At 48.2% G+C, this 21843-nt stretch overlaps 1 protein-coding gene across 1 annotated transcript in view; it reads left to right on the top strand.

Annotated features, from left to right (window-relative positions):
* The window catches only part of NBAS (NBAS subunit of NRZ tethering complex), a 1027824-nt gene that overhangs the window by 453355 nt on the left and 552626 nt on the right, over positions 1 to 21843 (top strand). Inside the window, 1 exon segment of the mRNA XM_075341124.1 lies at positions 21605 to 21717. Coding sequence (XP_075197239.1) covers positions 21605 to 21717 — 113 coding nt within the window.

Raw genomic sequence — 21843 nt, 5'->3', positions numbered from 1 at the left:
GGGGCCTTGCCACTGAGCCAGGAATTTACTCTCCGCCGTGGGAATCAATACCAACACCCGATCCCCGGGATTAAAGGTCCGCACGGTGGCTTGTCTATTGTAGCGGCCGCTTTGCGCGGCCTGAGCCTCCTGTAAATGCTCCTTCACAATTGGCATGACCGCGCTTATGCGGTTCTGCATACCCAAAATGTGTTCAATCACACTTTTATGGGGGGTGGGCTCCTGCTCCCAGGTTTCTTTTGCCAGGTCCAACAATCCCCGGGGATGTCGCCCGTATAACAATTCAAAAGGCGAAAACCCCGTGGATGCCTGTGGCACCTCTCGTATGGCAAACATCAAATAGGGAAGCATCATATCCCAGTCTTTCCCGTCTTTGGAAATCACCCTTTTGAGCATGATTTTCAGGGTTTTATTGAATCGTTCCACTAAACCATCCGTCTGAGGATGATACACAGACGTACGCAACTACTTGATCTGGAGTAGCCGGCATAGCTCTTTGGTCACTTTAGACATGAATGGGGTCCCCTGATCCGTAAGGATCTCCTTGGGCAACCCCACCCGGCAGAACACAGCAAACAACTCCCGAGCTATAAGCTTGGCTGCAGTATGTCTGAGAGGTATCGCCTCTGGATACCGGGTGGCATAGTCAACGATCACTAGGATATGCTGGTGCCCTCGAGCAGACTTTACGAGGGGCCCCACCAGATCCATCCCTATCCGTTCAAAAGGGACTTCTATAATGGGTAACGGTACCAACGGACTGCGAATGTGGGTCAGGGGTGCGGTAAGCTGACACTCCGGGCAGGTTTCGCAGAACCGTTTTACCTCCCCAAAGACCCCGGGCCAATAGAACCTTTGCAATATTCGCTCCTGCGTTTTCTTGACCCCTAGGTGACCACTCATCAGGTGTTTATGAGCCAAGTCGAGGACCCGCCGGCGATACGGCTGGGGCACCACCAACTGCTCTACCCCTACGCCCCGTATTTCATCTACCCGGTAGAGTAAATCCTGCTTAAGAGCGAAATGGGGGTATCTTACCTGGGCACCAGGCAGCTGTGCCACCCCGTCAACTACTGTCACCCGACTCCGGGCATGTGTTAATGTAGGGTCCTGGAGTTGGGCTGTCCCAAACGTATCCGGGGACGCCTCCAACTCCGGGATGGGCTCGACCGTCTCAGCCTCTCCTGCCAATACCTCTAGGGGCGACCTATCAGGTTCACATCCTGTCCCTATCATGGGGACCCCTACGGCAGGCGTCCCGGATTCAGGATTGTAGGGCTCAGGTCCCGGACTGACCAATATCTGAGGGGACTTAGGAGGTCCCTTCCATAAAGTCCAAAAATAGGGCAGATCCCTTCCTAGGATCACATCATAGGGAAGAGTATTAATAAGTCCCACCTCATGTTGCACCTGACCGCAAGGTGCTGTGATGGTGACTATCCCCGTGGGATATTCTCGGCGGTCCCCATGTATGCAAACCACCCCCACGGTACGTCCTGTGGCCTTTACTTTAGCCCTTAGGGTTGATCGCACAAGGGTCACTAAGCTTCCGGAATCCAACAAGCCTGTAACCGGACATCCATTCACCTGAATTTGGCACAAGTGGGGCTCAGTCTCTGGGTAGACCAGGTCAGCGGTACACACCACCTGAGCAAACATTGAACCCCGCCGGGTAACCCCACAATCCATGGGCTCCGTGGTGAGTGGACACTGGGCTTCCATATGTCCCACCCGCTGGCACCGCCAACATCTAATAGGGAAGGACACCCCCTTGACGAGTTGTCGTTTAGGGTACATAGTTTTCCGGACCTCAGGGACGGAGGGTGCGGCTTCAGACGGGACGGTAGCGGACTCCCGCACCGGTGTCAGCGGTGGGTCCTTGGCCCTAGGCTTGGAGGGGCCGGACCGACGGGCGGTACGCAAAGTCTCAGTGTCCCGTATCAAGTCCTGCGTAGCCACATGCCGCTCTACCAGGGACACTAATTGGTCCAGGGTACTCGGGTCACCCTGTCCGACCCACCGTTGAACGGTGACGGGTAAAGTGCGCACAAAACGATCCACTACTACCCTTTCCACCATTTGCGCCGGGCTCAGAGTGTCAGGCTGCAACCACTTTTTTACAAGATGTAACAAGTCATAGGCCTGGGAGCGTACGGGTTTGGCTTCCTCAAAGAACCACTGATTTACCCGCTGAGCCCGTACATAGGTATTCACCCCCAACCGAGCCAGTATTTCGGCTTTCAGGGTCACATAGTCAATGGCGTCCTCGGTACAGAGGTCCAGGTATGCTTTTTGGGGTTCCCCCGTCAGATAGGGTGACAATACCTCAGCCCACTGCGGGGTCGGCAGCTTTTCCCGCTCGGCCACCCGTTCAAACACCGCCAGGAACGCTTCCACATCATCACCCGGGGTCATCTTTTGCAACGCTTGTCTCACCGCTTTCCGGACGCTGCCGTCGTCACCCGGTCCCTGGGTTGTTGCTGCCGGTCCGGAACGGATCGACTTGGCCAGGAGAACCATCTGTTCTTGGTGCCTTTTTTCCTGCAATTGCAAGGCTTGCTGCTGACGTGCATTGGCCTGATCCATCTGTTCTTTGAATTTTTTTTCCTGCACTTGCAAGGATTGGAGCAGGTGTGCATTGGTCTGTTGCTGCTGTGCATTAGCCTGAGCCAAATGCTTTAGTATGTCCTCCATGGCGTCGCCGGGCTTGGGCTGTAGTATAGCCGCTCGAATCCAGGACATTCGCAGCTGGGTCACCAGGGATGGATGCTACACCTCACCGGCTGTCATGCCCGCCGATTCTCCACCATATGTGAGGTAGCGTCGTCGGCTGCGCTGCAGAAGACACGGGATCCAGGCACCAAGGTTCACAGCACACGGTTTATTCCAAAGAAAAAGTCCACAATAGTACATATGTGCCTTTCCGGCAGAGAACTCAGGGAGATGTGATCACTCCCTCACACCCGGCACACCTGCCCTTGTTCCTGAATCTATTTAACCCTTCCTTCAGCCTGTAGGGAAACAGCATTAACCCTATAGTGGATTATTATGGAGTGAGCACAACCGGGGCGAGACATACCGGCCGTCATAGATAACCCCGGTCACAGTCTCACAATATATATATATATATATATATATATATATATATATATATATATATATATATATATATATATATATATTTATAATATATTTTTTTTTTGTAAAATATCAAGTGTTAATCGTTTTTTAACTTTTTTTTGTGCTGGACTGTAAAACTATTTTTTTTTACTTGTTTAAATCTACTTATTTATACCTCTACCTCTTATTTTAGCAGGTACAGATTACTTTTCTTGTGACCGGTCTCCAGTGATCAGCCTCCTGTCGGGGGAGGGGGGGGATATATTGGTCAGTAAGTGAACAGTCAGTTCTTTAAGTTCATGAAATGAAAATAGAAAAAAAATAGCAAGAGTAAGAATTTGAGCGATTTTGACAAGGATCAAATGGTTATTCTGGTAGCATCAACAAGACCTGAGAAAAATCTAGAGAGGTCTGAGAAAGAAGGAACCAGTGTCTCTGCGACAGGGCCATACACATCCAAGGCTAAATAGTGCACATGTAATACAATAGCAACTTGCAGTATATAAAGGATCTGTGTCTAAACTTTCTCCTACCAACCTGATTCTAGATGGCTTTTGTACTTGCACTGCCAATTACATTTGGAGATTTAGGTGTGGTTAAGTTATTATGACTGGGTACCACTGAGACTGGGTGTCAGCTTTCCTGCTACGTTATATGTTGTAATCGGGTATGTGCTGTGAGCCTTGGGCAAGCCACACCCTGTTGAATTCCTTAAAGGGAACCTGTCATCAGAAATTTAGCTTGAAACCTAACGGTTTCCCCCTCTGCAGCTCCTGGGCTGCATTCTAGCAAGGTTCCTGTACTTTTTGTGGCCCCTTTTAAACCAAATTAAATACTTTATAAACTTGTACCTTTTGCTATGTAAATTTTGTAAATCGTCCATGGGGGCGGGCTCTCTGCTGACCGTTGCTGTGCCTCCAGCAGATTTACGCTGCCCCCCCCAACGCTGAATTTCATATCTCAGGACGGCGCCCGTGGTCCAGCGCATGCGCTGTGCGACTGTAGCGGGACTGTGCACTGTGTGCACGTGTGACCGCTGGTGATGTTTTACGCAGGCACGAGATTATGGGGGCGGCGCTGTGGGTGTCATCAGCAAGTGCCGCCCATAATCTCGTGACCGCACTTTCCTCTCTTCCTCCAGCGTACTGTGCAAGCGCTTGCTGGACAGATGACCCGACGTCACCTCTTTCCCATTTTGCCCTGCTGCAGGGTAAGATGGGAAGGAGGTGACGTCGGGTTATTTGGCTGGCGAGTGCTTGCGCAGAACGCTGGAGGCAGTGGGGGAAAGCGCGTCCACGAGCTTATGGGCAGGCACTTGCGATGCAATCACAGCGCCGCCCATAATCTCGTGCTTGTGGCACACGTCACCAGCGATACTGGCGTGGGCGGAACCTCGGGCGCAGTGGGCGGCGCCCTGATGAATGAAATGGAGCGTGGGGGGATGGCGTCAATGTGCTGGAAGAACAGCAACGGTCAGCAGAGAGCCCGCCCCCATGGACAATTTACAAAATTTACATAGCAAAAGGTACAAGTTTATAAAGTATTTAATTTGGTTTAAAAGGGGCCACAAAAAGTACAGGAACCTTGCTAGAATGCAGCCCAGGAGCTGCAGAGGGGGAAACATTTAGCTTTCAAGCTAAATTTCTGACAGGTTCCCTTTAACAACTACTACTAGCTGCCAGCTATAGTTTGTAGCTACCCTGGTCTGTTGCTTGACTTTTGGCAAGCCACACCCTGTTGAATTCCTCAACAACTAGTACTAGCTGTTAGCTATAGTTTGTAGCTACCCATGTCTGTTGTTTGGCTTTGGGAAAGCCACACCCTGTTTAGTTCCCCAACAACTGCTGCTAGCTGCCAGTTATAGTTTGTAGCTACTCTGGTCTGTTCTTTCACTTTGGGCGAGCAACACCCTGTTGGATTCCCCAGTGACTACTACCAGTTGCCAGTTATAGTTAGTAGCTACCCTAGTCTGTTGCTTGACTTTAGGTGAGCTACATCCTGTTGGATTCCCCAGCGACTACTTCTAGCTGCCAGTTATAGTTTGTAGCTACTCTGGTCTTTTGCTTCACTTTGGGTGAGCCACACCCTTTTGAATTCCCCAATAACTACTGCTAGCTGCCAGTTATAGTTTGTAGCTTCTCTGGTCTTTCACTTTGGGCGAGCTACACCCTGTTGGATTCCCCAGTGACTACTACCAGTTGCCAGTTATAGTTAGTAGCTACCCTGGTCTGTTGCTTGACTTTAGGTGAGCTACATCCTGTTGGATTCCCCAGCGACTACTTCTAGCTGCCAGTTATAGTTTGTAGCTACTCTGGTCTTTTGCTTCACTTTGGGTGAGCCACACCCTTTTGAATTCCCCAATAACTACTGCTAGCTGCCAGTTATAGTTTGTAGCTTCTCTGGTCTTTCACTTTGGGCGAGCTACACCCTGTTGGATTCCCCAGTGACTACTACCAGTTGCCAGTTATAGTTAGTAGCTACCCTGGTCTGTTGCTTGACTTTAGGCGAGCTACATCCTGTTTGATTCCCCAGCGACTACTTCTAGCTGCCAGTTATAGTTTGTAGCTACTCTGGTCTTTTGCTTCACTTTGGGTGAGCCACACCCTTTTGAATTCCCCAATAACTACTTCTAGCTGCCAGTTATAGTTTGTAGATATCCTGGTCTGTTGCTTGACTTTGGGCAAGCCACACCCTGTTGAATTACCCAATGACTATTTCCAGCCACCAGTTAGTCTGAAACCTACCTTGACCTATTGCTTGCCTGGTCCTAGTATTTTCTGTTTTTTAGTTCCTGACCTCGACTTGTGTTTTGACTTTCTAACTATTTCTTGATCTTGCCTCAGACATGTACCTTTTGGTTTCAACCCGGCTTGACCACCTTTGTTTTGCCACCTTGCTCAACTGGCTACTAGCTACTTTATGGACTTTTTCAAGGGGACCTTGCATTTGTCCAGATCCCTATAGAGGTTCTAAAGAATTAAAACCAGGGTTGTTATTATTATTATTATTATTTATTATTATAGCGCCATTTATTCCATGGCGCTTTACAAGTGAGAGAGGTTATACGTACAACAATCATTAACAGTACATAACAGACTGGTATAGGAGGAGAGAGCACCCTGCCCGCGAGGGCTCACAGTCTACAGGAATGGGTGATGGTACAATAGGTGAGGACAGAGCTGGTTGCGCAGTGGTCTACTGGACTGAGGGCTATTGTAGGTTGTAGGATTCTCTTAAAAGCTGCTTAACATGGTGGCATGTGCAAAGCCTGACCATGAAAGCCTTTAGAGCTTTCAGTCTACCATGAGCTCCCTTGCAAAATGCTGCTAATATCTCGGTACCAGGTAGTACAGAACACCTTTGGAGGTTTATTAGACACCTTGGATCAACAGATACGATCTACGATTGTCCATTGTGATGATTTAATGTTCTGTTTAGATTATACGGATCTAATATACAACTGTTTTTAAAGATAACTTGCCCATTAGTGGCAGCCATTTACAGTGTCTGTATGGGGTTAGAAGAGGACCTGGTATAGATGTTGCTGTTTTTTCTGAATTTGGAGTGGTTTCTCATTCCTGTGCCTCTCTATTCCTGAGATTTGGCTATCTTCCCTGTATTCAAGTCTAGTTGTCTTAGCCAAATGGGCGTGCTCCTCATCTCTGGTCTAGCACAGTCTTCATGAGGACTACACCCCATAGCTAAAAAGACTAGGTTTACATACAAGGAAGAGGAGGCCAGGAGCAGGAGAAGAACAGTGCCAGATTCAGGAGAACTGCGGAATTCACTCTAGCAAAGAAGGTGATTTAAAGGGGTATTCCCATCTCTAACATCCTATCCCAATATGTAGTAGGTGTAGTAATAATAATAGTAACAAATACCTCCAATTAGAAATGTATAGTCCTACTGATCACTGTCACTTACCTATTGTTCAGGGCATTGCAGGACTTTAGCCATGGCCCCCTGGCGGTGCTCCCATTCTCACTAATTTGGCTACAGTGGTGATATCACGTCAACAGCGTACGTTACCGCTCTAGCCAGTCACTGAGCTGAGTGTTGCTTGCCATCTACCTTGGTACAGCCACGCGGCTCAGTGTATGAGCCACTGAGCTGAGTAACTGGCTGGACGATACTGAGACGTTATGTCACCACTGCCGCCAAAATGGTGGCCCTTGAACAGCAGCGGGGAACTGGCGCTGGATCCAGGGAAGGTGAGTACCTGCAGTTTGTTACGTTAAAGGGGTTTTCTGGTCTAAATCCACAAGTCCTCCGCAGTCACTCTGTCCATTTATGTGACTGCAGACTTGTAAATCTTCACGTCTCACGCACTGTGAGCTGTGAGGATTTGCCGGTGTCTGTGCGGGGAATGATGGTCACATGGCCATGAGTATGTGAGAAACAGACTGCCGGTTAGAATCTGACTTGATGGGCGCTCATTTACATTGAGCAAGCGTGTGCCCCTGTAGTCGGATTCTGGCCAGGGGTATGCTTATTGCACATCCTCGTGTCCACTTCTTTGCTGGTCTCTGCATTACAGGCGAATTCTCACAGCACACAGTGTGTGCGATGTGAGGATTTACAAGTCTGCAGTCGCATAGAGTGACTCCAAACTTGTGGATTTTTACCGGACAACCTCTTAAAGTATTTTACAGAGTTGGGAAATGTCTTACCCACCTTACTAACCCAAGAGAACATAGGATATGTTACTTGTAGTGATGAGCGAGTACTAAAAAGCTCGGGTGCTCGAAGCTCGGGCCGAGCCTCCCAAGATACTCGTGTACTCGGGCCGAGCAACGAGCCCAATGTTATCCTATGGGAGACCCGAGTATTTTTGTGAAATGACCCCCCGGCAGCATGGAGAAACCCTAAAAATGTCACAAAAGTCTCAGAAGAGTGCTCAAATGACATGGCAACAGCATGGGGAAGACCCCTTGAAGCATTTATCACTGAAAAGTCACAGCTGTGAACAATTTTGTCCGCGTTTTACGCCATTTTTACGGACTCACCAGAAAACCTTCCAAAATGACCCCAAAATGATTTTTCATGGCGGAAATGTTAAGGGCACATACCCAATAGTGAGATAGAGCTGGTGTATGTTACTTTTTGAGATTAATACATGAAAGATTTTACGTGAAAACATTGTGTGGCACTCCGATGTCCCTGAGAAGAGACGTACATGAAGGCCTCTTGAGTCTAATGTGCCCATTTTGAGGAAGTGAGTCTTTGTAGTATTTTCCTTTGCCAGGGCAGTCCAAAATTGTGAGGTTCACCAATGCCCCTGCATACAGACGTGCATGAGGGCCTGTAAACCTGAAGTGCCCATTGGAAGGAAGTGGGTCTATTGTAGTATAGCCCTTAAGCAGGGCAGCCAAAAATTGGGAGGCTCCACGTTGTCCCTGGGTAGAGACGTGCATGAGGGCCTTTAAACCTGAAGTGCCCATTGTAAGGAAGTGGGTCTATTTCAGTATAGCCCTTTGCCAGGGCAGCCAAAAATTGGGAGGCTCCACATTGTCCCTGGATAGAGACGTGCATGATGGTCTTTAAACCTGAAGTGCCCATTGTAAGGAAGTGGGTCTATTTCAGTATAGCCCTTTGCCAGGGCAGCCAAAAATTGGGAGGCTCCACATTGTCCCTGGATAGAGACGTGCATGATGGCCTGTAAACCTGAAGTGCCCATTGTAAGGAAGTGGGTCTATTTCAGTATAGCCCTTTGCCAGGGCAGCCAAAAATTGGTAGGCTCCACATTGTCCCTGGATAGAGACGTGCATGATGGCCTTTAAACCTGAAGTGCCCATTGTAAGGAAGTGGGTCTATTTCAGTATAGCCCTTTGCCAGGGCAGCCAAAAATTGGGAGGCTCCACATTGTCCCTGGATAGAGACGTGCATGATGGCCTGTAAACCTGAAGTGCCCATTGTAAGGAAGTGGGTCTATTTCAGTATAGCCCTTTGCCAGGGCAGCCAAAAATTGGGAGGCTCCACATTGTCCCTGGATAGAGACGTGCATGATGGCCTTTAAACCTGAAGTGCCCATTGTAAGGAAGTGGGTCTATTTCAGTATAGCCCTTTGCCAGGGCAGCCAAAAATTGGGAGGCTCCACATTGTCCCTGGATAGAGACGTGCATGATGGCCTTTAAACCTGAAGTGCCCATTGTAAGGAAGTGGGTCTATTTCAGTATAGCCCTTTGCCAGGGCAGCCAAAAATTGGGAGGCTCCACATTGTCCCTGGATAGAGACGTGCATGATGGCCTGTAAACCTGAAGTGCCCATTGGAAGGAAGTGGGTCTATTGTAGTATAGCCCTTAGGCAGGGCAGCCAAAAATTGGGAGGCTCCACATTGTCCCTGGGTAGAGACGTGCATGAGGGCCTCAAAACCTTAAGTGTCCATTTTAAGGAAGTGGGTGTATTATAGTATAGCCCTTAGGCAGGGCAGCCAAAAATTGGGAGGCTCCACGTTGTCCCTGGGTAGAGACGTGCATGAGGGCCTCAAAACCTTAAGTTTCCATTTTAAGGAAGTGGGTGTATTATAGTATAGCCCTTAGGCAGGGCAGCCAAAAATTGGGAGGCTCCACGTTGTCCCTGGGTAGAGACGTGCATGAGGGCCTCAAAACATTGTTCCCATTGCAAAGGAGCGGGTCTCCTGTCGTTGTAATGTCCATTCTGCAAAGAATGGGCGAAAAAATTTACCACTGGGGGTATACCTGAAACAAAGGCCTAAGTATTGCAATTTGTAACGATCATCATCATGGTGGCGCATGAGGAGAAGGAGGAGGAGTCCAGCGATTATCCAAAGTCCAGAAGTGTGTACCCATGGGTGAGTGGAGGTACATGGCAAACTTTAAATTACGCTCTCATTTGCTGGTGGTGTGGTGAAGTCTGGCCCAATCCAACCCTTGTTCATCTTGATCAGAGTCAGCCTGTCAGCATTTTCAGTTGACAGGCGGGTGCGTTTATCTGTAATGATTCCACCTGCGGCACTAAAAACACGCTCTGACAAAACGCTAGCAGCAGGGCAGGCCAGGACTTCCAAGGCGTAGAGAGCCAATTCATGCCACGTGTCCAGCTTGGATACCCAATAATTGTAAGGCACAGAGGAATGTCGGAGTACTGTTGTTCGATCTGCAAGGTACTCCTTCAGCATCTGGGCAAACTTAGGATTTCTTGTGGCACTACCCCGCACCTCAGGGGCTGTGGTACGTGAGGGGCTGAGAAAACTGTCCCACATCTTAAAGACTGTTCCCCTACCTCTGGCGGATTGGACTTGTGCCTCTCTCGGCTGTACGCCTCGGTTGTCCACTGATTCATGACCTATGCCGCTAGCGTTTTGTGAGGGGAATGCTTTGCCTACTTCCGTGAGTATGGCCTTCCGAAACTGCTGCATTTTGGTTGACCTCTCCTCCACGGGAATAAGAGACAAAAAGTTCTCCTTGTAGCGTGGGTCTAACAGTGTTACCAACCAGTAATGATTGTCGGCCAAGATGTTCTTAACGCGAGGGTCACGAGACAGGCAGCTTACCATAAAGTCAGCCATGTGCGCCAGACTCTTAACAGCCAGGACTTCAGTAGCCTGACCAACAAGATGACTGAACATGCTGTCCTCCTCCTCCTCCTCCTCCTCATCTACCCTGTCCTCTGGCCAGCCACGCTGAACCGAGGATATGACTGGTGTGCATGTCATATCCTCAATTTGGCCGGAGAGTTGCTCCATGTCTTCATCCTCCTCCTCGTCATAGTCCTCCACTGCACGTTGTGATGAGACGAGGCTGGGCTGTGTGTTATCACCCACACCCACTACTGTTTCTTGCTGCAACTCATCGCGCTCCGCCTGCAATGCATCATGTTTGTTTTTCAGCAGAGACCGTTTTAGAAGGCAGAGTAGCGGTATGGTGACGCTAATAATGGCGTCATCACCACTCACCATCTTGGTGGAGTCCTCAAAGTTTTGGAGGATGGTACATAGGTCTGACATCCATCTCCACTCCTCAGGTGTTATGTGTGGAGTTTGACCCATTTCCCGACGGCTTAGGTGATGCAGGTACTCAACAACTGCCCTCTTCTGCTCACATATCCTGACCAACATGTGCAGAGTTGAATTCCAACGCGTGGGGACATCACACACCAGTCTGTGAGCCGGAAGATGCAAACGGCGCTGAAAGCCGGCAAGGCCGGCTGAAGCAGTAGGTGACTTTCGAAAATGTGCAGACAGGCGGCGAACTTTTACCAGTAGATCAGACAGCTCTGGGTATGACTTTATAAACCGCTGAACCACGAGGTTGAGCACATGGGCCACGCATGGAACATGTGTCAGCTGGCCTCGCCTCAAAGCCGCCACCAGGTTCCGGCCATTGTCACACACGACCTTTCCTGGCTTTAGGTTCAGAGGTGTGAGCCAGTGATCTGCCTGCTGTTTCAGAGCTGTCCACAGCTCTTCTGCATTGTGGGGTTTGTCACCTATGCAGATTAGCTTCAGCACAGCCTGTTGCCGCTTCGCCGAGGCAGTGCTGCAGTGCTTCCAGCTTGTGACTGGTGGGGAGGGCACAGTGGATGAGGATGCGCAGGAGGAGGAGGAGGCTGAAGAGCATGACATTCCGGAGCTGTAGAGTGTGGGTGAAACACTGACTGAGGTAGGGCCTGCAAACCTTGGTGTGGGAAGGACGTGTTCCGTCCCTCGCTCAGACTGGGTCCCAGCTTCCACAATATTAACCCAGTGTGCCGTCAACGAGATGTAGCGGCCTTGCCCACAAGCACTTGTCCACGTGTCTGTGGTTAGGTGGACCTTGGGTGAAACAGCGTTGTTCAGGGCACGTGTGATGTTTTGTGACACGTGGTTATGCAACGCGGGGACGGCACACCGGGAGAAATAGTGGCGGCTGGGGACCGAGTAACGTGGGACAGCTTCCGCCATCAGGTCACGGAATGCTTCAGTCTCCACCAGCCTAAAAGGCAACATTTCCAGCGCAAGCAGTCGCGAAATGTTAGCATTTAGAACTGTGGCATGTGGGGTGTTGGCAGTGTATTTGCGCCTGCGTTCAAAGGTTTGCTGAATGGATAACTGAACGCTGCGCTGGGACAAGGACGTGCTTGATGATGGTGTTCTTTCTGCGTAGGCAACTGCAGGTGCAGGAGTGGAGGAGGCTTGTTCGCAGGCAGCATGGACAGAGGATTGGCTCGCATGCACAACCAGCGAAGACGTAGCAGTGACATCAGCAAGCACTGCTCCTCGACTCTGTTGTACTTCCCACAAAGTCGGGTGCTTGGCTGACATGTGCCTGATCATGCTGGTGGTGGTCAGGCTGCTAGTTTTGGTACCCCTGCTGATGCTGGCACGGCAGGTGTTGCAAATGGCCTTTTTTGAATCATCTGGATCCAACTTAAAAAACTGCCAGACTCGGGAAGACCTAACATTTGTACAGGCACCTTGTGTCGTCGTGTTGTTCCGGGGAACGGTTGCCTGACTTCTGCCTGGGGCCACCACCCTGCTTCTTACTGCCTGTTGTGATGCTACGCCTCCCTCCCCCTGTGCACTGCTGTCCTCGCTCTGCATATCCTCCTGCCAGGTTGGGTCAGTTACTGGATCATCCACCACGTCGTCTTCCTCTTCCGCACCCTGCTCCTCCTCCTGACTTGCTGACAATTGTGTCTCATCATCGTCCACCACTTGTTGAGACACGTTGCCAACTTCGTGAGAACGTGGCTGCTCAAATATTTGGCCATCTGTACAGACGATCTCCTCATGACCCACTTCAATATGAGCTGGCGAGAGGCCAGAATGTGTGAATGGAAACGTGAACAGCTCTTCCGAGTGTCCAAGTGTGGGATCATTAATGTCCGAGGAGGACGTGTACTCAGCCTGGTGGTAGGAAGGAGGATCAGGTTCAGAAATGTGCGGTGCAGTATCACGGCTACTGACACTTGACCGTGTGGAAGACAGAGTGTTTGTGGTGGTGCCAATCTGACTGGAAGCATTATCTGCTATCCAACTAACAACCTGTTGACACTGGTCTTGGTTCAAGAGCGGTGTACTGCTGCGGTCCCCAAGAATTTGGGACAGGACGTGCGAGCGACTAGATGTGGCCCTTTGTTGTGGCGAAATTAGAGCTTGCCCACGACCTCGGCCTCTGCCTGCACCACCATCACGTCCACTTCCTTGTTCCTTGCCAATGCCCTTGCGCATTTTGCAATGCTGTGCACTGCTGACGTGTATATTCACTACTTGTGCGTTATATCAAAGTGTGTGGAAATTGCACACAAGTGCACCTGTACGCTGCCACCAACAGGCACACACGTGCGGTTTTAAAAACCAAGCACGGACGCAATAATAACCTAACAGGTTTTTTTGGGGAGCGACAATTACAGACAAGTCAGACACTATCTGGACTGTTTTACACTGTGTACACCAGCCCCAGATATGATGAAGGCTGGTATACGGTCACCACTACCCTGCCTGCCTGCCTGCCTGTATACTGGTACAATAGTCCTGACAAGGACTCTTTTGGTCACTAGCCTGTATTCAGACCTGGCTATACCCTGCCTGTATATAGCAACAATAGTCCTGAGAAGGACTCTGCTACTGTACTCCGACCTGGCTATACCCTGCCTGCCTGTATACAACTAGAATAGTCCTGAGAAGGACTTTTGGTCACACTGTTTGCAGCCCTGCAACTGAAAAAGCTATAAAGGGCCGCAAAGCTTTCCCTGAATCAGCGACACTCTCCCTACACTGACTGTCTGAATAGCTGTGAGCAGAGCACAGCGCGCCGGCCGATATAAAGGCTCGGTCACGCTGTGCAGGCCGGCCAATCACTGCAATTCCACAACTAACAGGGCTGTGGCATTGCAGTGGTCTGCCAGCCAATCCCTGCATGAGGGCTGGCTCTCAAAAGAGCGCCAACATGCAGAAATGAAGACCACGAGTACAGCACGAGTATCGCGAGATTACTCGGTCCCCGCCGAGCAGCCCGAGTACAGCGATACTCGTGCGAGTACCGAGTAGTGACAAGCATGCTCGCTCATCACTAGTTACTTGTTGCTCTTAATTTCACTGTAACTGGGGCATCCATAAGACCCCCAATCACAGGGGAAATCAGCCTTCTGATGTGCCTGCTAGGGGACACACCAGCTCTGCTATGCCAGGCAGATGCCATCGGATTGTTATCTCTAGGTCCTAGAGAATCATAGAGTGCGCCAATACTTATGTTTGCTGCATAGTGCTTATTTTGCACTATGTGGCCAGCAAAGGAAAAGGCAGAAGCAGTAATTAATTGCTTCTGTCTTCTCCCAGGGGTCTCCGGCAGTGTCTGACAGCTGGGAACTGGACCTGCAAGCTTGCTTATTATTTGGTAAAAAAATACTTTATATTACTCTGTAATGTGGAATCGCATTCGCTTGCATGGGAGTAGTGTTGAGTGAGTAGTTAACTATTCGTACTCGCTATGCTGTTAGTGAGTACTGTCCGCTATTCGCATATTCGTTACAATTAGCGGGCGCAGTGTAAGTCAATGGGAAATACTCGTTAAGTAGCGTGTAACCCGAAAGCTGTACTATTCGCTATTCGTACGAAAAGTACGATTTTCTCACTACTTAGCGAGTATTTCACATTGACATAGGCCCCTTTCACACTGCGTTTTTACTTACGTTCAGTGGTCCCGTCGGGGCATCCGTCCGAACCTGCCCCCCCTGCAAAACGGGTTTCGGACGCATGCGCCGACGGGGCCATTGACTATAATGGATATAATGGAGCAAACTCTGTCAGCGTGTGCTCTGTCTTGCACCAGTTTTGCACATATACGTGTTCTGCAGGCGGACACCCGGATATAGTAGACTACGTTTTGGTGTCCGCCTGCAGAACACGTATATGTGCAAAAGTGGTGCAAGACAGAGCACACGCTAATGGAGTCTGCTGCATTATAGTCAATGGCCCCATCGGCACATACGTCTGAAATCCGTTTTGAGGGGAGGGGTTGAGGTTCGGACGGATGCCCCGATGTGACCACTGAACGTACGTAAAAACGCAGTGTGAAAGGGTCCTTACATTGCGCCTAGTACTCGGAATGAATATGCGAGTAGCGGACAGTACTCGCTAACTACTCGCTCAACACTACGTGGGAGCTGTATACACATCAGGCAGACATTTTTAAGAATATTTATTTGCAATGTTCAGTATGATTATGTGGAATGAAGATTAATATTTATAATACTCACATGCCAGAAATAGAGGACAACAAATGATGGCACCTCTGCAGGCCACTCACCACCGGTGTAGTGAGTATGGCGGTGCGGGCAGCGATGACCTTACAGATACTAAATGTCCTTTGACGTAATGTTTTGCAAGGGAAAGCGTCCCTGGCTACATAAAGATGTCACTGTGCTGTAATTAGGCTCATAATTGCACATAAAACCTCCGACCCGGTGTAAACAGCAGGACATGTTATTTTACTTGTACATAAATTCCCCGTCCCCTCCTCTGAGCTCTGCTGGCTAACAATAAATGTGTGACCCCTGTGGCTCTAATGTTTGGTTGTTTGAGTAGAAATCTACTCCAAAGTAGACATTTCATGCATTATTAAAGGGGCCGGAAGACATGACTATTTTTGTCTATAAACAGCGCCACTCTTGCTTAAAGGCTGTGTCTGGTATTGCAGCTCAGCCACACAAGTCAACTTTTTATGAGAATCATTTAAAGTTTTGTTTTTTTTAAAGTTTTTAATGTATTTAATGAAGTTGTACCAAGAAGTTCTTTACTTCTTCCCCTTCGATGGGATAGGGGCTAACTTATTGATCAATTGTATTTTGAGCACTGCGACCTCTTAAATGCTATTTTAAAGTATATATACCGTATATTTTTGCATTATGTATACTACTCCAGAGATACATTTTACTTTTTCTGATATTATTTTTGGAAGCTGTCAACAATAGTTTTTCTAACAGTAAAGTTTGGATGTTACATGGATCTGTTCATACACGTCAGATTTCCATATTGTAGAATTCCACAATAAAATTCAAGGCTGATTCAGGTTTATAGGCGATTTGTAAATAGTTTCTTATTCATAATTGGGGATAATCCCTATTTTGTCCATGCAGAATTTGCAGAAATATGTAACATTCTCTTTGCAGGTATTTTTTATTTTGTTTTTATTTTATTTTTTATATATTTATTTATTTTTTAAATACAAAATTTAGCAAACATTCTTCAAAACCTGTTAATATCTCAAATAAAATTCATGAGATTTCAATATTATTTGGATTTGATGCGGGAATGCATAACAAATTTAATGTCTTTTTATACATTTTTTTTTACTTATTTATTTTTTTATACATCTGATAACCATATAGGGACTTTTGTGTCGTAAAGGCAATATTTTCCAACAATAAAATCACCAAAGCAAGCTGTGTATACATATTGAACCAGTCTACAGAATTGGGAATGCAGCTACAGTATAGCCAATAACCAGGGGCGTAACTACCGCGGTAGCAGCGTTCACCATCGCGACCGAGCCCGGGAGGTCAGGAGCCTGGCGGCCGCCAGGCAGATCACCAGTCATCTCCTTTCAAAGAGAGAGGAGCTGCGCTGATCTGTCACAGACCACACTGCCGCTATATGACCCGGTGCCGCCGCTGACACCGGGGCCCCCTGCCTGGTGTCAGCGGCTACGGCGGCTCCACTGTCATCGCGCACAGTAATGATGAAGCATAGCGCGACAGTTGTCGCGCTTTGCATCATCATTCTTCCCCTTTGCCTGCGCAGTGACGTCACTCCCATGCAACTGCTGTGCTGAGTGCACAGAATGCAGGACGGGAGGACACCGACCGCAGCATCGGGAGAACGAGGAGAGGGGAGGACGAGCAGCGGTGGAAGGAAGAGAGAGGGTGAGTACTTGGTTGTTTGTTTTTTAATATAAATTAGTGAGTACACGGTGGCCAGAGGCTTGGGGAGGCTGCATTATACATGGAGGTCTGGGGAGGCTGCCTTATTATACATGGAGGCCTGCAGAGGCTGCATTATTATACATGGAGGTCTGGGGAGGCTGCATTATTATACATGAAGGCCTGGAGAGGCTCCATTATACATGGAGGTCTGGGGAGGCTGCATTATTATACATGGAGGCCTGGAGAGGCTGGCTTTATTATACATGGAGGCCAGGGGAGGCTGGCTGCTATATTATACATGGAGGCCTGGGGAGGTTGGCTGCTATATTATACAAGGAGGTCTGGGGAGGCTGGCTGCTATATTATACATGGAGGACTGGGGAGGCTGGCTGCATTATTATAGATGGAGGTCTGGAGAGGCTGGCTGCTATATTATACATGGAGGCCTGGAGAGGCTGGCTGTATTATACATGGAGGCCTGGGGAGGCTGACTGCTATATTATACATGGAGGCCTGGAGAGGCTGGCTGCTATATTATACATGGAGGCCTGGATAGGCTGGCTGCTATATTAAACATGGAGGCCTGGGGAGGCTGGCTGCTATATTGCACATGGTGGCCTGGAGAGGATGGCTGCTATATTATAAATGGAGGGCTGGAGAGGCTGCATTATACATGGAGGCCTGGGGAGACTGGCTGCTATATTATACATGGAGGCCTGGAGAGGCTGGCTGCTATATTATACATGGAGGCCTGGAGAGGCTGGCTGCTATATTATACATGGAGGCCTGGAGAGGCTGGCTGCTATTTTATACATGGATGCCTGGGGAGGCTGGCTGTATTATTATACAAGGAGGACTGGGGAGGCTGGCTGCATTATTATAGATGGAGGTCTGGAGAGGCTGGCTGCTATATTATACATGGAGGCCTGGGGAGGCTGGGTGCATTGTTATACATGGAGGCCTGGAAAGGCTGGCTGCTACATTATACATGGAGGACTGGGGAGGCTGGCTGCATTATTATATATGGAGGTCTGGGGGGGCTGCATAATACAAAACGAAGGACACCTTATACATGGAATATAGGGGTACATTATACATGGAGGAGTATGGGGCTGCATAATACAATATGAAGTTTTTTGGGGTTGCGTTATAATACATATAGGACTATGGGGGCTACATTATTATATATGGAGGACTTTGGAGGCTACCTTACACATGGACTATGGGGGTGCATTATAAAACATTGGGGACTATGTGGTGAATTATAATATATGGAAAACTGAGAAATTCATTATAGTAATTGGAGGGCTATGAGGGCTACTTTATACATGGAGGACTATGGGGGAGCATTATAATATATGGAGGACTGTGTGGTGCAGTATAATATATGGAGAACTATGGGGTGAATTATAATACATGGAGAACTATGAGAAATTCATGATGATAATTGAAGGGCTACTTTATACATGGAGGATTATGGGGGTGCATTATAATATATGGAGGACTATGTGGTGCAGTATAATATATGGAGGACTATGTGGAGCAGTATTATATATTTAGTACTATGGGGTGAATTATAATGCATGGAGAACTATGGAAGTGTATTCTAATATATGAAGGGTTATGTGGGACCCTTTATACTATTTGGAAGGCAATGTTGGGGCCATTATTGTATTTGGAGAACTATATACAAGGGGGGACAAAGATACAATCAGGAGACGGGAACGTTTTGTGCTGAGGGAAAAAGGCTCTTTCCCTCAGCACCCAGCTTTCCCATGCTCTGCTGTACATCTTCTCTCAGCACCCAGCTTTCCCATACTCTGATATGGGAAAGCTGGGTGCTGAGGGAAAGATGTATGGCAGAGCATGGGGAAGCAGGGTGCCGAAGACAAGATGGATATCAGAACCTAGGAAAGCTGGGTGCTGATAAAGGGATTTCAAATCATGTGAAATCTGGGTGCTGAGGGTAAGGGGTACTTTGCACGCTGCGACATCGCAAGCCGATGCTGCGATGTCAAGCGCGATAGCACCCACCCCCGTTGCAGCAGCGATATCTTGTGATTGCTGCCGTAGCGAACATTATCGCTACGGCAGCTTCACATGCACTCACCTGCCCTGCGACGTCGCTCTGGCCGGCGATCCGCCTCCTTCCTAAGGGGGCGGGTCGTGCAGCGTCATAGAGACGTCACACAGCAGGCGGCCAATAGCAGCGGAGGGAAGGAGATGAGTGGGATGTAAACATCCGGCCCACCTCCTTCCTTCCACATTGCAGCCGGGAGGCAGGTAAGGAGATGTTACTCGCTCCTGCGGCTTCACACACAGCGATGTGTGCTGCCGCAGGAACGAGGAATTACATTGTACATTGGCATTATGGAAATGTCGGACCCTACACCGATGATACGATAATGACGCTTTTGCGCTCGTTAATCGTATCAAAAAGGATTTGCACACTACGATATCGACTGCGACGCTGGATGTGCGTCACTTTCGATTTGACCCCACTGACATCGCACCTGCGATGTCGTAGTGTGCAAAGCCCGCCTAAGAGCCAAGTGTCAGCGACACTACCCTGTACCCCGAGTGTCGGTGTCATTATCCCGTACCCCAAGTGTCGGTGTATGTGGAGGTGGGGCCCAGGTCTGAACTTTGCACCGGGGCCCATCAAACTGTAGTTACGCCACTGCCAATAACTCAGAATTGGTAACACGGGGCATTTACAGAGGTAATTCCATCTTTAAGACAAATAATTGTATATGTTAAAGAATAATGGAGGATGAACAAGTCTTTAGTGTTCTTTTCTTATAGGAGGAGATCAGAAATATGTATTGTCCTTTTTTCCTGGTTTCTGTATTCAAACAGGAGAAGAGAAGGGGTTTAACGCCGCGCATCAGCCAAATGAAGATGTAGAGATGTTGATAAATAAATATCTTTATTTTATAGGTCTACGCGTTTCGGGGTTGAAAACTCTTCCTCAGGACCAGGACATCAACAAAGCAGGAAGAGGCTTCAACCTTGAAACGCGTAGACCTATGAAATAAAAAATATATTTATTCATCAACATCTCTACATCTTCATTTGGCTGATGCGCGGCGTTAACCCCTTCTCTTCTCCTATTTGAATGCTCATCCACGTGGGGCTGCGGCAGATGCCATTATCTTATGCTTGGCAGTGGTTGTGACCTTCACAACCACATTAGGTGAGTGTATATTTTTTATATATACTACTCCTGTCATCTGGTAATACCCTATCAGCGCTTCTTTTTTCTAGTTTTTTCCTGGTTTCTGGCAGGGTGGGCTTTCCAATTTCAGTGACAGGTTTGGTGAGCAGGAGAGTGGTACTATTAGTAAGACTATAAAGCTCAGCACAAGTTCTGTTGTTCCACATTCATTGCTTTTATTCTGAGCCTACACAGTAATCATTATATTTGTATATAGAATTGAACGGGCTCTGGACAATCAAAAATCTCTTAGCTATGCTCTGAAAGCTAAGGGGCTGGAGATTTAGAACAGCTTCTTGTCAGGAGTTGCAGAGTAGGGCAGAGAGAGGAGCAGCCAATTACTGTATAGGAATCAATGGGCTGGAGAGCGCTGACTGGTATGTTTGGCGTTAACTCCTCTTTTAAAACGTAACTACTGCACATACATTCTCGAATAGTCACGATCGGCTGAGCTCCATAAAGATCAGCTGTAGACTATGTAAGATAAAAGCTCTCATGGTAGGAGAGTAAATAAATATAGAAGGGGCTGGTTAATTTACAAGATTCATAACAGCAGCTTGTCAGGAGCTGCAAAGTAGGGGAGAGAGGTGAGCAGCCAATTACTGTATAGGAATCAATGGTTTGGTGAGAACTGACTGGTATATTTGGTGTTAAAAGGGTGGTTCACCCATATTTTTATCTATTTCAGACCGCTGTTCTCCGCTCCATGACCCCCGGGCTCCGTGATCTCGGGGATCTGGTGACGTCACGTTAAGTTCCGGACACGTCACATCCCTGTGGCCGGCCTCAGTCTTCCTGACTCACTGGGCTGTGGGCGGTGTTTCACCGCCTGTCACAGCTCAGCGTGTCTCCTGCCTGCAGCGCTCTGCTGTGAGGGAGGAGGGAGCTTACGGGCTGTGACGAGTGGTGAAACACCGCCCAATACCCAGTCACTCACGGACACTGTGGCCGGCCGCAGTGTCAGGAACTTGACGTGACGACACCGGATCCCCGAGGTCACGGAGGCCGGGGGTCACGGAGCGGGGAACAGTGATACGCAATAGCGCCTCTCACAGGCACTATTGCAACATAAGGTATTTGAGAGAAACATTGTTTCTCAATATAATATCGATCTAGAAAATAAAAAATATGGGTGAACCACCACTTTAATCCCCTTCTTTTAGAACGTAACTACTGCGTATGAATTCTTGAATAGTCACTATCGGCTGAGCTCCATAAAAGTTAGCTCTACACTATGTAAGATAAAAGCCCTCAATGTAGGTGAATAAACGCAGATAGAAGTAGCAATTCAATTGAAAACTTGTTCATTTCATGCTATCTAATTAAAGAAATTAAATAACATCAGAATACCTCTTTAATTTTATACCACAAGGTGCCAATTATTTCTTCTATTCCTCCTTACAGGAGTTGCTTGCAGCTTATTACAGACTGTCCTGATTCCATTCAGGAAGAGCTTGACCTGATACGATCTCTGGGTTACCTGGAGGAGTTTGGGGTAAAAATCTTGCCACTACAAGGTAAGGGACTCCAGTAGAGATGTAAAGATAATCTCTAGCTATAGAACGCTTTTTATTTTGTCCAACTTAGAGGAGAGATGTCATGAAAAATATTTAACTTTGTCAAATTTAAATGTAATCTGTCAG

This window comes from Anomaloglossus baeobatrachus, chromosome 3 (genome assembly GCF_048569485.1).
Source record: "Anomaloglossus baeobatrachus isolate aAnoBae1 chromosome 3, aAnoBae1.hap1, whole genome shotgun sequence".
Lineage (NCBI taxonomy): Eukaryota > Metazoa > Chordata > Amphibia > Anura > Aromobatidae > Anomaloglossus > Anomaloglossus baeobatrachus.
The sequence above is the reverse complement of the archived record's forward strand: the minus strand, read 5'-3'. Positions and strand labels throughout refer to the sequence as shown.